This window comes from Carettochelys insculpta, chromosome 27, assembly GCF_033958435.1.
Source record: "Carettochelys insculpta isolate YL-2023 chromosome 27, ASM3395843v1, whole genome shotgun sequence".
Classification (NCBI taxonomy): Eukaryota; Metazoa; Chordata; order Testudines; family Carettochelyidae; genus Carettochelys; species Carettochelys insculpta.
The window spans coordinates 13,048,720-13,062,386 of NC_134163.1; the positions used below are offsets into that span (position 1 = coordinate 13,048,720).

Genomic DNA, 13,667 nt, shown 5'->3' on the forward strand with positions numbered 1-13,667 from the left:
ATGAGACTGGGACAAGGAATCTGTGGGGGAGGGGGGTGTTGGGAAACAGACGGAGCATGGACAAGAGTCCTAGGGAGGGAAATCGGCATTGGGAATGTAGGCAGGGGGTGGGGCAGGTGACCTGAGGAGCTGGGAATGCAGTAACTGGGACTGGGGTTGAGACAGAGTCTGGCAGGGTCAGAGACTAGCGCTGGCTGCGCAAGACGACCAGGTGTGGGCTGAGGTCTGAGGCGTGGAGAACGGGTCTGGGACGAGGAGACAGGATGGGGACAAGGTCAGGTTAAGAGACCCCCTCGGAATGGGGCAGCCGGGGAGGAGTGAACAGAAGCCTCTGGGCTCGCTAGTGCAGTGGTTTTCAACCAGTGCGTGCCACGAGAACTCTCCTAGTGTGCCCGAAATTTCGTCCATTTCCCCTCGCTGTGTCTCTTGGCAGAGCCACCGCACTGGCGGGCGGGGCGGGGACGAGGGGGACTGATGACCCCACACACAGCAAGGCTGCCTGAGTCCCAGCTGGTGTGGGATTGGTCAACTCCCCCACCTCTGGCGGCAGGTCTTTGTAGAGCCACCATGAGGAGAAATGCCGACGCCCCAGGACCCTCTTCATGCTGGCAGGCGGCTGAAGTGCTGCTTCCTGACCCTGATGAGCTGGTGGGGAGCCCGCCCCCATTCCCTGCTGTGGCAAGGGGGAGGGAGGGTGCCGGTTGGAACTGGGACACGGTTTAAATGTTGCATCCTGGCTCCAACAGGCTGGTGGGGAGGGGAGCTGCTTTCAGTGGTTACTCGTTTACTCAACATCCCTTGCAGGGCGTTGAGCAGATTTTGCAAACGGTGTGCTCTGTGGTGGATTTGAAACATGAATACTTTTGCTCCTTGTTTAGCTTGTTGCATGCACTGCTATGCTGCAGACCTCTCCAGTAGACCGTAACCATAGTAAATGTAAGTCAAGGTGACGTTTATGAGCAATCGATTCAGCTGAAAAAAAGTGGGTGTGCCGAGGGATTGTTTGGCTGACTGAAAAGGCTGGGGAACTGCTGCATGAGGGTGCACTCCCCTCCAGGGCCTGGTCCACAACTCAGGGTGCGTGAGGCTCACCCTGTCTCCGCTGTCATCAAATAGCTCATTGGCAATGTGCCCCTTCCCGCCTTGCTGTAAGGTGCTACGTTCACTCCGGCAGCTGAAGGTTCCAGCCCTGCTGATGGACGCCCATGTGGTTCGTACGGCTGCATGGACTGAGCGTTGCTGGTGTGAAGGTGTTGGCCAGGCTGTGTTGGAGCAGGTGGCATTACGCCAGCAAAAGAGCACCTTTGCTGGCTTACGTGGCCCTGGAGCATGACTTCAAGTGGGGGAGGAGGTGGGGCCATACTTTGGGCTAGGGGAGGTTTGTCCTGTCCTGGCAATTGATACCCACAGTCAACGTTCCTGCTAGCTCAGTGGTTTGAGCACTGGTCTGCTAAACCCAGGGTTGTGAGCTAAATCCTTGAGGGGGCCGTTTAGGAATCTGGGGCAAATACGTTAGAATCTGTCAGAGATGAGGGTAGATCCTGCTGTGAGTGCTGGGGAATGGACTTGATGACCTCTGAGGTCCCTTCCAGTTCTATGAGATAGGTATATCTCCATACATATGCTGAGTGCTTGGGTGGTTGTCCAGGAGAGAGTCAGGTGCTGCTCATCTGATTAACAGAGCGCCCACAGCTGCCAGCCTGTGTTTCCTCTGGATAGTGCATATCTGCCCATGACTTTGGTGCCTGGAACAATGTTTATTCTGCCCACGGATGGAAAAAAATGAGCGAGACCCCTGCTCACTGGCCATGCTGGCTTAGTTGATTTTGTGCAGAGGTTGCGGGGGGGAAAGTGTTCAAACAAGATTTGCCAAACGCAAAACACATTCCACGTCAAACCCTGGATCGGAAACCACAGTATCAGGGATCTTAAATCCCTGACATCAAATGCTGGGGGTCGGGGGGTGTTTTCTGAAGTTTTGAAGACTGACCCCTGCCTTAATAATGGCTGAGTCCAAACTCCTGATTGCGTTGCCAGTGACTTTGGGCTTTTTGAAATCTGGATCCTGCTGCCTGAGTATGTGTCCGCGGATAAGATTTTGAGTGTGGGGGGTGGGGGTTGGGGGACAAGGTGCTGTAGAAATGGAGAGTTATTAATGATGATGAAGTTGTTACTGGACATCTCACAAATACACACAAAGCAGCTGGTAACTGTAAAGCTGCCAGAGCCTGGAATTTCCCTTCTGATGCCTGGGAGAAGGTTGCAACCTGGCATGTTCCACCCCCCCCCGCACTCCAAACTCAGCTGTACATTGCAAGTGCGATAGGATGTAAGAGAAGGCCTAAATCTGGAACTGCAGATGTCAGATGGCAGGGAAATGTGTCCTTCAGCTGAGGCATTGGGAGAGAGGTTTTGCTGCCTTTTATCTTCCTCTGCTGGAGCGGCCTCAGTTCGGCCTGCGGTGGTACAGTGCTGGGAGGCTGCAGAAGGGATGGGAAGAGAGGTGGCCACAGGGGACAGGTTGGAAATGCAGGGCTGGGAGCCAGCACCAGGACAATGGGAAGGCCCAGACCAGTTCAGTGGAAGGGCATGTGAAGACCACTGGACCCTAGCCCTCCACCCCGCTAACTTTGATCTCTTTATCCCTGTCTCAAGGTGAGTCCCATCAACATCGGGGCAGACTAACAAAAAGGCAAAAGGGGCAGTTGTCTCAGCACCCCGAGGCGTGGGGGGTCCCAGGCGCCATTACTCCATTTGTTTAGCCATTCGCTTTAATGCAACCAATGAAATGTGTGAGGCCTTTATTTGAAACTTAAGTGCAATTTTCTGATGCATCGTGAGTAATAAGCATGACTAGATTTTAAAGCATAAAGGACATTATATTACTCTTTTAATATATGGGGTGTGTGTCCTTGTGACTGTTGTCCTCAGGCCCCACCTGTTCTTAATCTGCCCCAATCAGCATCGTGGCCCCGGGGCAGTGCTGGAACAGGAAGGCTTGAGAGAAGGGGATACCATAGTTTTGTGATGTCAACCTGCCTGCTGGGAGACAGGGCTGTGTCCAGCATTGCCGGTCTCCTCTGAGCCCACTCTGGGCTGAGGAACACCAGGTGACCAAGGGAAGTCCCTGCTGGGACTTGTCCTTCTAGCTGCCACACAGGGCACCCTCCTCATTGCGCTGTGGCTCAGGCTGCTGCATGCCTGTTGCTTTGCATAGACTGAGTCAGCCTGGATCCTGTTGGCTGGGAGATGGCTCCCATCACTTGTGGTTGGTGCTTCAGTAGATGGCGCTTGTCTCTGAGTGCTGAGCCAGCCCGGGAAAGGGCCTAGTTTTTGGATGAGATGTACAGCCCAGATCCTCCCTTCTCGGAGCTGCCGCTGGCCCCTGTAGCTAACAATGCTTGGCTCTGTAACCTGCGTGCATCGCAGGCAGGAATAAAGCCATTCTTGCTCAGATCCATGTAGAGAGCGTCCTGTCCTGTTGTCCAGATCAGAGCAACGAGGCAATCTCATAGATCGTCTGGTCCCCTTGCCTGTTGCGAGTTAGCCCCTAGAGAGGCTTTAACGTGGCCGCTCAGCTGAATGCAGAGCTGGCGTTTGCATACAGTCTCAGAACTCTTCTCACTCCACCCTCTCTCTTTACCTTTCTGTCTGCAGGCTTGCAGGTTCACAGTGGCCGTGTCCCACCCCAGAGCAGGCTGCAACTCTGTCCTTGCCGAAATGTCCCTCCCTGCACCTATTGCTTGGGACCCTTCTGGATCAGGCTCCCCCTCACCCCCACAAACATGAGTAATGCCATCACTGTTCTTTTGAGAAGATGGCGTAGCAAGGACAGGGGTAACCCGGATGGGAGCCGGCCCTGAATTTAAAAGAATGCTCACGCCGTTTGGAGTGCTCCCGAGAGGGGGGGAGAACATTTCTCTCTCTGTTTCTGCTCTCTCAATTGTGTTTGAAGTTTAAAGTTTTTTGATCTTAATTGGCATTTGTGAGCCTGCTGCCAGCAGCCACCCTCCAGCTGGGAAGTAACATGGTCAGACAGTGCGGTGTCAGGGAGTGGGAGCTGGTTGCTGATCAGCTTTTCCGCCCAAAGGACCATGGGAAGGGTTGTGCTTTTTCTTTCCCACTCATCCCATCTACATGAGGGGGATCGTCTCTCTGCTCCATCCCTCAACTGGAGAGGGATCCCCAAGAACAGGTCTCCCCTGGCCCTTGGACAGACCAAGTTCCAGGCCCACCCCCGATGCTGATGTTGTGAAGACCAGGACTTTAACGGGGTTCAGAAGAGAACTAGATACATTCATGGAGGTGAGGTCCATCAGTGACTACTAGCCAGGCAGGGTAGGAATGGTGTCCCTGGCCTCTGCTTGTCAGAGGCTGGAAATGGATGACAGGAGAGGGATCACTTGGATCATGACCTGTTCTGTTCGCTTCCTCTGGGGCACCAGGCTCTGGCCTCTGTTGGAAGACAGGATGCTGGGCTAGACAGACCCTTGGTCTGACCCAGTTTGGATGTTCTTATGCTGCAGTTAGACACTTAGGCAGGTCTAGGAATTTTAGCCAAGGAATCCAATGCAGCTGTGGCATAAACGGATGCAAAGGCAGTGATCTTATGGAGTGGGTCAGGTGAGCTCAGTTCCATTCCCAGCTGTGCCATGGATTCTAGCTGCTTGAAGGTCTTGGCAAAAAATCTCCATTCTGGCTTGGGGACAGCTCTGGTATTTTCCAACTCTCTTGAGAGCTCGCTTCTCTAGCTCTGCTGCTTGGGCAAAACACAGTTTTGTGTTTAGTTTTCCCTTTCTTTGCTTGGCAGGTAACCATTTTATGCAGCAGCCTGACACCACCCCACCAGTTGCCAGTCCCCTCTTCTCTCATTCTTTTTCTCGCTTGCTGTTGCTGCTGGGATCTTTCAGGCTGGGACCACGTGCGAGCCCCGCCGGTGTGGGGGAAAGGCTTTTAGTGGCTGGGCTTGATGAATTGAAACGAGTAAAACTGATGGACAAGTGGACAGCTTTATGATAGCTTTGTGCTGACAGGAAGAAAGATTGGTTGGTGGTGACTTGATAGAGAAATATCTTGATGGGAGTCAGATAAAGAGAGGTGTAACCTTGATGACACAGAAGTCAGTTGCACAGGGGGAAGAAGTCTGTCTTTATGAGGGGGGGTGGTAATACCCACAGTTCGCTGCCATTTTCAATTGAGATTTGCTCAATAATGCAAATCTGTATTGTATTTATACTACACCTGTCCAGATAACTTATCCCAGGTGCTTTATAATAGAGCTTGTTTTTTGAAAACGACCACCTCTCCCCAAACTAAAAGCATATGTGATTAAGGGCCAGCTTTTAAAAGGCAAATAGGTGTCTCAACATGCCTCTAGCCACCTACTCAGAGGTACAAAAGGAACTGACTTCAGCATTCCCACTAAGCTGAGCGTGTGGGTGGCCACCCAGGAGAGCTTCAAATGCTGCCCACCTGGTTAACAGAGCGCTTACAGCTGGCAGTGTGTTTCTATTGGTGGTGCACTGGTGCACACCTGGACATGCCTTGGTGCACACAACAAAATTTATTCGGTACAGGGATTATACAAATTAGAGGGAACATTGCCTGACTCCTGCTGGTTTCAGAAGGTGCCTAGTCTTTTGTGGCTAGCCCAAGAGGTGCCCGTCTGCTGCATGAGGAGTCTAACGCCCTTTGTAAATCTGGCATTTCAGCAATACTATTCCCGGAGGGCAGGGCTTTGTGGTTTAAGGGGCTAGTTTAGCCCAGCTCTCCCCCAGGCATGGGGCTCAAGGCAAACTGCTTGACAAAGGGCAACAGCCAGCAACATCCCTGTATGAATTGGGGCAGGGTAGGAGGCTCAGGGCTGGGGCAGTCCTGGGCCAGGAGAGGGGTGCCCCCAGCCAGCCTCTGTCACCTGCCTGGTGATTGTCTTTTTTCTGTATGGTTTTATGAGGAGCAATCCCATTCCAGGCACATCCCATTTTCCTGGCACAACCCCACCCCCAACCTTACATTATAAAAACTTTATTAATTGGTATGTAAATGTGAATACACAGGCATAAAAACAGCAACAGAGTTCAGCATTGTTAATGAGATGGATGAGCCCGACTCCCAGCAGCCAATCATGCTGTGCCCTCCCTTACTAAATTTCACCCCCCCATGAGGCCTGCCCCCCACTTTGGACACCTTTGCTTTGAGTTCTGATCAGAGGAAGCTATACATCAAATTTGGTGGTCCCAGCTCTTAGTGCTCGGGGCAGTTTGTGAACAAATGGACAGAGGGACAAAAGCTCTCAAATATACAGTAGATTACAATTTGATTTTGTCATCTAGGATCCAGGGATCAAAAACGCTGTATAAAAGCAGCAGTGTGGTGTATCTAATTTCTCTATCCCTCTGTGTCAGGGGTTCCCAACCCAGAGTCTGTAAGGGCATTGCTGGGGTCCATGCAAAGAAAAAAAAAAGATAACTAAAAATGATTCTAGAAAATAAGATTTCACTAAATTGCAAAGTGACACTCCAGTGTTATTACTAAATTAAATCTCTTCCAATCACGAGTAATCTCAAAAATCGCTGTTGTGGTTTCCTTTTTCCTTTATTAAAGTGTATGTAGTGGCTGGAATGGGCTTTGATGGGGGTCTGCAAATGGTTTGGGGGGTTTGTGAATGGTTGGGGGTGATGGGGGTCTGAAGAGTTTTTGGGGGGCGTTGGGGGTCTGAATGGTTTGGGGGTGACTGGAGGGGTTACGGTTGCGGGGGGCGATGGGGGTCTGAATAGTCTGGGGGCTGCTGTGGGGGGTCTGTGAACGGCTGGGGGGGTGACTGGGGTCCCCACTAGTGACGAGCGTGGGACCCCCCCCCCGCTCCGTGCCGGCTGCCCCCTCCCTGGCGCTCCGGTTTGTAACGCCCCCCACCACCCCGGGCCGGGAACGAGCCGGCCCCCCCCCCCCACAGTCGGGGCAGCCCCGACGAAGAACCCCCCCCTCGCCCCCTGCAGAGGTGGGGCCGAGCCCGGCGCCGGCCAACCAGCCTTGAGCCCGGGGCCCCGCCTCTGCGAGCGGGGCGGAGGGGGGGGGTGCGGGTGACCGCGAGGGGCAGCGCGGCCGGGGGGGCCACGAGTTCGCGCCGCCGCCCCGCAACTTTGCCCCGCGTGGGAGCGGCCGCGCCTGCTGCAGTCGCATTAAAACCCACGGAGCGGGGGGGAGGCCTGGGGCAGCCCCCTCCCCCCGGCGCTTGGCTTCCCGGGCGGCGGTGGCGGCGGGCAGGGCGCCTGCTCCCCCCATCCTCCCAGGCTCTGCTGCCCCACGTGTGCGGGAGCCCCCGCACCAAGGCGCGTTTGCAAAGCACAACTTGGTCCAACTTCGGGGCTCGCGCTGCTTTTGGAGGCGGGGGGGGGGGGGAGGAGAAAGGCTCCCCCCGGGAAAGCGCTGAGCTCCTGTTGGGGGGGGGGGCCGTGGCCTTGCTGAGGCGCTGAAAGGAAACACCCCCCCCCGCAACCGTCTTTGTGTCCTCCGCTCCTCGGGGGAAACGGGGTGTGTCCCCGCCGGGGGGGGGGCGGCTGCCGAGCCAGGGTCGGGGGAACCCTCTGCAACCTGTCGCTTGACTCCGCCGGCGGCGGCGGCTCGCCTGCGCTCAGCCCTTCCACTCCTGCGGGAGACACCTCCCCGAGAGTTTGCAAACCCGGGGGCTGGGCTGGTGCAGAGCGAATGCACGAGAACCCGGAGAAGGGAGAAAGTTACCGCTGAATCCTCCCCACCCCCCCGCCGCCTCCTCCCCGCGCCCGGACTTTCACCCCCCCTGGATTATTTAAACCCAAACACCCCCCCCCCCCACCTCCCGCAGCCCCACCTCCACCAATACAGTCACATCTTCCGGAAGACTGGCAAGACTTTTGCATCCGAGTGCAACAAGGAGCTGCTTTCTGCACCCCCGAGGAGCAGCGCATGCTGCCGAGCCATGCCTGCAAAGGGGGCTCCCCGGCGCTGATTGCAGCAGGAGTGTTGAGTTGCATGGGGAGAAAGGGCAGCCAGAGGCTCTGGGAATAAATGAACCGGTTGCATTCTTGGTAAAGCGAAGCCTTGCAGAGCAATCGGAGGGCGGGGAGGAGGGAGAGGGAGAAAAGAAGGAAGAAAGGAAGCTAAAATACCATGGTGCATTCGGAGCTGGCCGTGCTGCTGGTGGCCCTGGTCGGGGTTTGCGTCTGGACGGATGACAGTGGGAAAGTTATCTCGGATCGTTATGCTGTTTATTGGAACAAGAGCAACCCCAGGTAAGATGGATAAGCGCCAAACCCGCCCTTCCTCCTCCTGTGCAAGCCCAGGGCAGCAGCAAAGAGCCAGCATCCCTATGTTGCTCTGCAGCCCTGGTGAGGAGAGAGCTGGGCTGGTGGGGAGGGGGCTGGGGTGGTGGTAGGGGGAGAGAATCTGGCTCACATAATTATTTCGCTGTTGTACATGGGGTGGGTGTGTTGGCTGGGACAAGAGGGTCTTTTATTCTCCAGGGATGAAGGAAGGCTGCAGCAGGGCAGATCTTGCTGCTAGCGATCACTCTCTCTCTCGCCCTGTGTGTATATACAGTATAATACACACGCACATCTCTCTGGATTTCCTTCCCCCGCTCTCCTTTAAAAAGCCCAGTGGCAGGACTCAAGGCAAACTTACTGACCCACTCGAGCTGAGTCAGTCTGAGGCAAGAAGGTGGAAGTCAGACCCTGCCTGGGTTTTTCTGCTTGTTCACGTAGTAGGAGCAAAAAGTGCAGGATTCTGGCAGGATTATTTGAGGTGGAAGTTACCATCAACTTTTCAGCTCAGCCCAGGACTGATTTCCTGAAGAAGTGAAATAGACGCCTACCTGGGGAGTTGTAACAATCTGTAGGCATTTATTTGTCTTGTGACTGTGGTTTTTGTTTGTTTTTTTTTAAATAATTGCTGACTTGTTGCGAAGCAAAACATTCCTAAATAATGAATCGTGCCACTTTACTCCTCTGTTGTGAGTCAGGGAGTGGCAGAACCCAGGCATTCATGGGTATGTAGACATAGGTTTGGTCTAGGCTAGCTATTTTATTTGGTAAGCACCAACAAAGTGCTTCACTTGCGTAGGAATTTGCAAGTCTCAAGGAATCAGTATGTTTTAGTAATAAAAATATTGGATGCACCCCTTCCCCCCCAAAAACTAAAATCTGGGCAATATCCATTTGTAGCGAATAATAGGCTTTTTTAAATACCAGAGACTGCAGCTACCAGTAAGTCTCATACTTAATTGGGAGAAATGGGGGAAGCAGCCATGATATGTTATTTTATTCTCTGCTGCCAGTTTAAGGGCCTTTGTGAGAGTTTCCCTTTTCAACTTTTAAGTCTTTATTGAAGCAAAACTGATGCAAACCCAATAGATATAGATATTATTTTTACAGCTCTGCATTTTTGGCAGGCACAGTGCTGGCACCAAATAGCCGTTCACCCAGAAGCCAATTCTGGGAAGTTGTGAGTCTGCTTAGCCAAGGTGAACAAATTATAGCAGTTTTCAAAACCACTGCTGACTGTAAAATCAATTACACGATGCTTAGGAACTCTCTTCTTGTTGAATTAAACACTCTCCCTTCGACGACAGTTGTTTCTTGTTCTTTGATTACTGCCTGCTGGTTCAGGTGTATATCGGAGGCAGGTAAGTAAGGCTCAGGCAGGAATCTTTTGCTCAGTGGCCTTTTTTAAAGTTTACCAAAAGCTCCCTCGCAGAGCTGCAGTCCATATAAAGATGAGGTCTGTGTGGACAAGTAATTTTGTTATTACTTGAGGTGGAGGAGGGATGCAGATTCTTGTGCATTTTTCAATAGTAAGGATTTCCATTCCTCTGGGAGTCAGACCCAATAAAGGCCATATTACCTTTACAGATTCATATTAAGCCCAATAAGATAGCCCGGCTCTATCCGATGGACCATACACAGATCTCTGCAGCCCAGGGCTGTGTGTGCTTCGTAATTTTGTCCAATTTCAGTTGTGAGTTATTTAAGCTCTTCCATACTCCTTGGTAGAGAACTTTGGGTCAATAAAAGTTTTCCCTTCCATGGGAAGTTCTCATCATGTAACAGACTGAACCTTCCAGGTAGACTATAAAAGAAATCTTAACTGTGGCAAATATATACTGCGGAACCCTAGACACATACAGCAAGACCCCAAAATATATAACAAACAGCATCTTGCGCTGCCAATTATTGCCACATGATTATTTAAAATACACTCCCATGGCTGCTTCAGTGGTGAGCCTAGAAAATGGGTTATCTGTGTTGAGAGGCTCAGAATGGCTTTTGTAAAATATTATGCAGTCTACCAGTGACTAATAAATACACCACAACATGGTGATTGCATGTGTTGTGAACTGAACTGAGAAATACGATTTCCCAAATATTGTAAAGGAGGAAAAAAAAAAGTATTTTTTTCCTTTCTTTTGGTTGCAGTTGAAGAAATATATTGGTTATGTTGGATTCCTTTAATGTGCCTTTCTTTGCATTTAATTCTGCTCTTTCAAAGGTTGATTTAAAGCAAACAAAGCTTCAGCTTTGTTATAGTTCTTATCGGTCTATTTTTTGTGTGTGTGAAAACAAAATAATTTGAGTTTTAAATCAAGATGAAATCATTGTTCCCCTCTCATGACTCAAGTGACTGACTATAAGGAATCCCCCCTCCACCTTCCCAAAACTGTGCAAAATGGACACATTTGTGGTCAGTTCTGTAGAATATTTACTTTTTACAATTAGAAAAAAAAAGTTCCACTAATCAGCAAAGTCTTCATTATATGGAACTGAATGTAATTATGAATGAGTTTGTACATTTGGCCAATGAGACTCATTTTATTCACTGGACAGTTTACAGGTGCCTTTTCCATTTGATCTTGTGTTTTTCTTTTATTTGGGTAAAAAAACCATATTTTTCCGCTATCTGCAGAACCTGCAGAGCGTTAAATCTGTGAACGTATGTAAACACGAACCTCTGCTGATCCTTGTGTAAAGATCTGTGCCCCTTTGGAATGGTGAAATAGACAGATAGGTAGTGAAATAGACAAAATATAGCTGCTGACAGGGGAAAACCTTTTGCAGTTCTGGTGCTGGAGAATATCCCCACCCTCCTGTGGGAAAGCTCCAAGGGGAACCTTTAATAGAGAACTTTTTATGTTCCAGTTCTCTTCCTGACAGAATGAATGGACTCCTCATTCTAGAGTTGATCTCCAGTGAAATTTTTACATTTTATTAGCGCTCCCTACTGTATTTCAATGAGAATCTCTGTCCAAACGAGCGTAGCGTGATGTGTGAAGTGTGGGTTGATGCGGCAACTTGTGCCTGTTTATGGTGCAAGTCCATCTGCTTCACTAGCATATCGCTAATATATAGCGTATCTATAGGTACCTATAGACTAGTCAACTCACACAGGGTTGGGAGGATGGTAAGAACCGTCCTACCAGCTTTATTTATCCAGCATTCATGTTCTCTCTTGGAGGATAGACAGGGTCCTAAAACGTACACTTTCTTCCAGTGTCGTGCCTGCATTGCTCAGACAGTAACCCCAAAGTTGGGGAATCCCATCCTTTTGTGCATGCATCCCTGTAACGGCTTCTTTATGGGCCGATTTGGTTGCATATGGATTTTATTATCGCTCTTGCATTTTTGCGGGGGGTTGGAGAGGCGAGATCCCACCCCCGCTTTACTAAGTTTTTGGTTACAGCTTCAGTTCCTTCCCAGCTTCCACAGCCTGGCTCTTTTGTTCTGTTAAATGCCAAACATGTGCGAGGGCCCTTGCCAGACGGAGTGGATGTGGCTTTAAGGTATATTAGGTAGCTGAGCAAGCTTTAGGATCAAGGTCATTTGAACTGGGGGGGGGAAAGCGGGGGGGAGCAATATTGCCAGATCTTTTGGGTCAGTTTCTGTTCCTAGGATGTGCTCACGGACTGTTAAAATAGCACTAAAAGCTGAAATTAATTTATGGTCCTTTACCCCACCTCCCTTGATGTACCTATCTCAGTGATAACGCTCACCTTCTATTTTAAGGCTCATGCATGAACTATTCCTCCCAGCTTCCTGAAATTCCACTCTGATTGCCACAGCACCTCTGTCCAAGCCTCAGGATGGCCTTACATAGGAGGGAGTGGGGTATTTACTGCTTGAAATGATGTTTGGCAAGGAAGGTAAATCTGCAAAGAAAAAAATAGGGTAAGGGGGAACAAAAGTGTTAAGGAAAGGAATAAAGAAGAAAAAAAAGGGTCAGTGCTTTTGAGCTAGTTGTGTTGGCAGCATTTGGAGCTGGTTAAAAGTGCTGAATTTTCCTAATGCGGTTACGTCCCGCAGTGTGGTGCGCTGTGTGTATGTCTCCGTTCTGGGTGACTGGGTGCCGGAAATTTAGGGCAGGTTTTTTAGATGTCGTAAACGCAGAAATATCTGTTGAATTTTCTTTGTTTTGTTTTTTGTTTTTTTTAAACCAACAAGTGGTGTGTTTATTTCTTTACTTCTCGAGGTGGCAGAGGTTTGCTTTGACCTTTAAAAATTATTTTTGTCTGCTGTTTTCCGTTTTGATTTCTGTTCTTTTCCCTCTGGTTTAATAAAAGCGAAATAAGAAATATTTAAAAAGGAGAAGAAGCAAACCCCAGAACCCTCGAAACCCGCACATGTGGCTATGCAATACGTATTTTTCCTATCTTTTTTTTTTAAACTATAATTTATGCACCATAGAAACCAATATGAAATCTCACGGTTCGCAGGATTCATCCAGGTTGTTGGAATTCCACACTTGATAATTGTGGCCAAATTTACAATGAATTGTAAATGGAGACACTCTGGTCTACTCATTCTGTCCTGGTTTTAATATGAGTAGTCTCAGTAGGTTGAGAGAGATGTTTTTAAACGAACCTTGTAACCAGGTGTTTGGGAAAGGTTGGATATGTTTTATTAAATGTCTCATGTTTGGCACTATAGAAATATCTGGTGGTAAGATGTGTCATATCTAAATGTAGCTACATATAGATATATATACACACACTCACGCATTTGTGTGCCCACGTGTGTATACTTTTGTATATGCTTGAAGAAGGAGGTACCAGTTGTTCCCATGAAACAGTAAACACCTCAGTCCAGCTCTGTAAAAAGGGGCATATCTGTTTCCTGTCCTCTCCATGGGTCCTGTAGCTCTAACAATACACGTAATACTATGTTACATGCATGTTGACTGTAACAGCTAAAAGAGCCACTTTCACATTGTTTTGCATGAGTCACTCTGTGATTGCACGCGAACCCCAACGTGCAAACCATGAGTGTGAACTTCTAGTGATGGAAAAGAGCCTAATTTGGAGCTGCAGTGCATCGCTTGGCCAATGCAGGATGGCTCAGGGCTGAATATTTTCGAGTGCCGTATTGGTGAGTTTTAAAGGCTCTGAGCGATGGGGGTTTTCTTACACAGCACTGGCATAGATATGGTGTATATTTTTAATTCATTTGACAGTGGAGTGCAGGAAACACTTTTTTTTTGGAGGGCTCGTGATCCAGTTGGTAGAGTTCAGGCCAAATTAAAAAAGAAGGCTCGGCAAAGCGGATGGCGGCGCGAAGAGCGTGGCCTGTATGTGACTCCTGCCATTGCCTCGCACTGATATCGAAACTTTGCCAAAAGCAGCCCTCCAACTAACTGGATCATGT

At 49.9% G+C, this 13,667-nt stretch overlaps 1 protein-coding gene across 1 annotated transcript in view; it reads left to right on the forward strand.

Annotated features, from left to right (window-relative positions):
- The first annotated feature begins 8,145 nt into the window (after positions 1-8,145).
- Positions 8,146-13,667, forward strand: part of EFNA2 (ephrin A2) — a 145,023-nt gene continuing 139,501 nt past the window's right edge. Inside the window, exon 1 of the mRNA XM_074978501.1 lies at positions 8,146-8,267. Within this exon, the coding sequence (XP_074834602.1) occupies positions 8,146-8,267 (122 nt within the window). The remainder of the gene's footprint in view (positions 8,268-13,667) is intronic.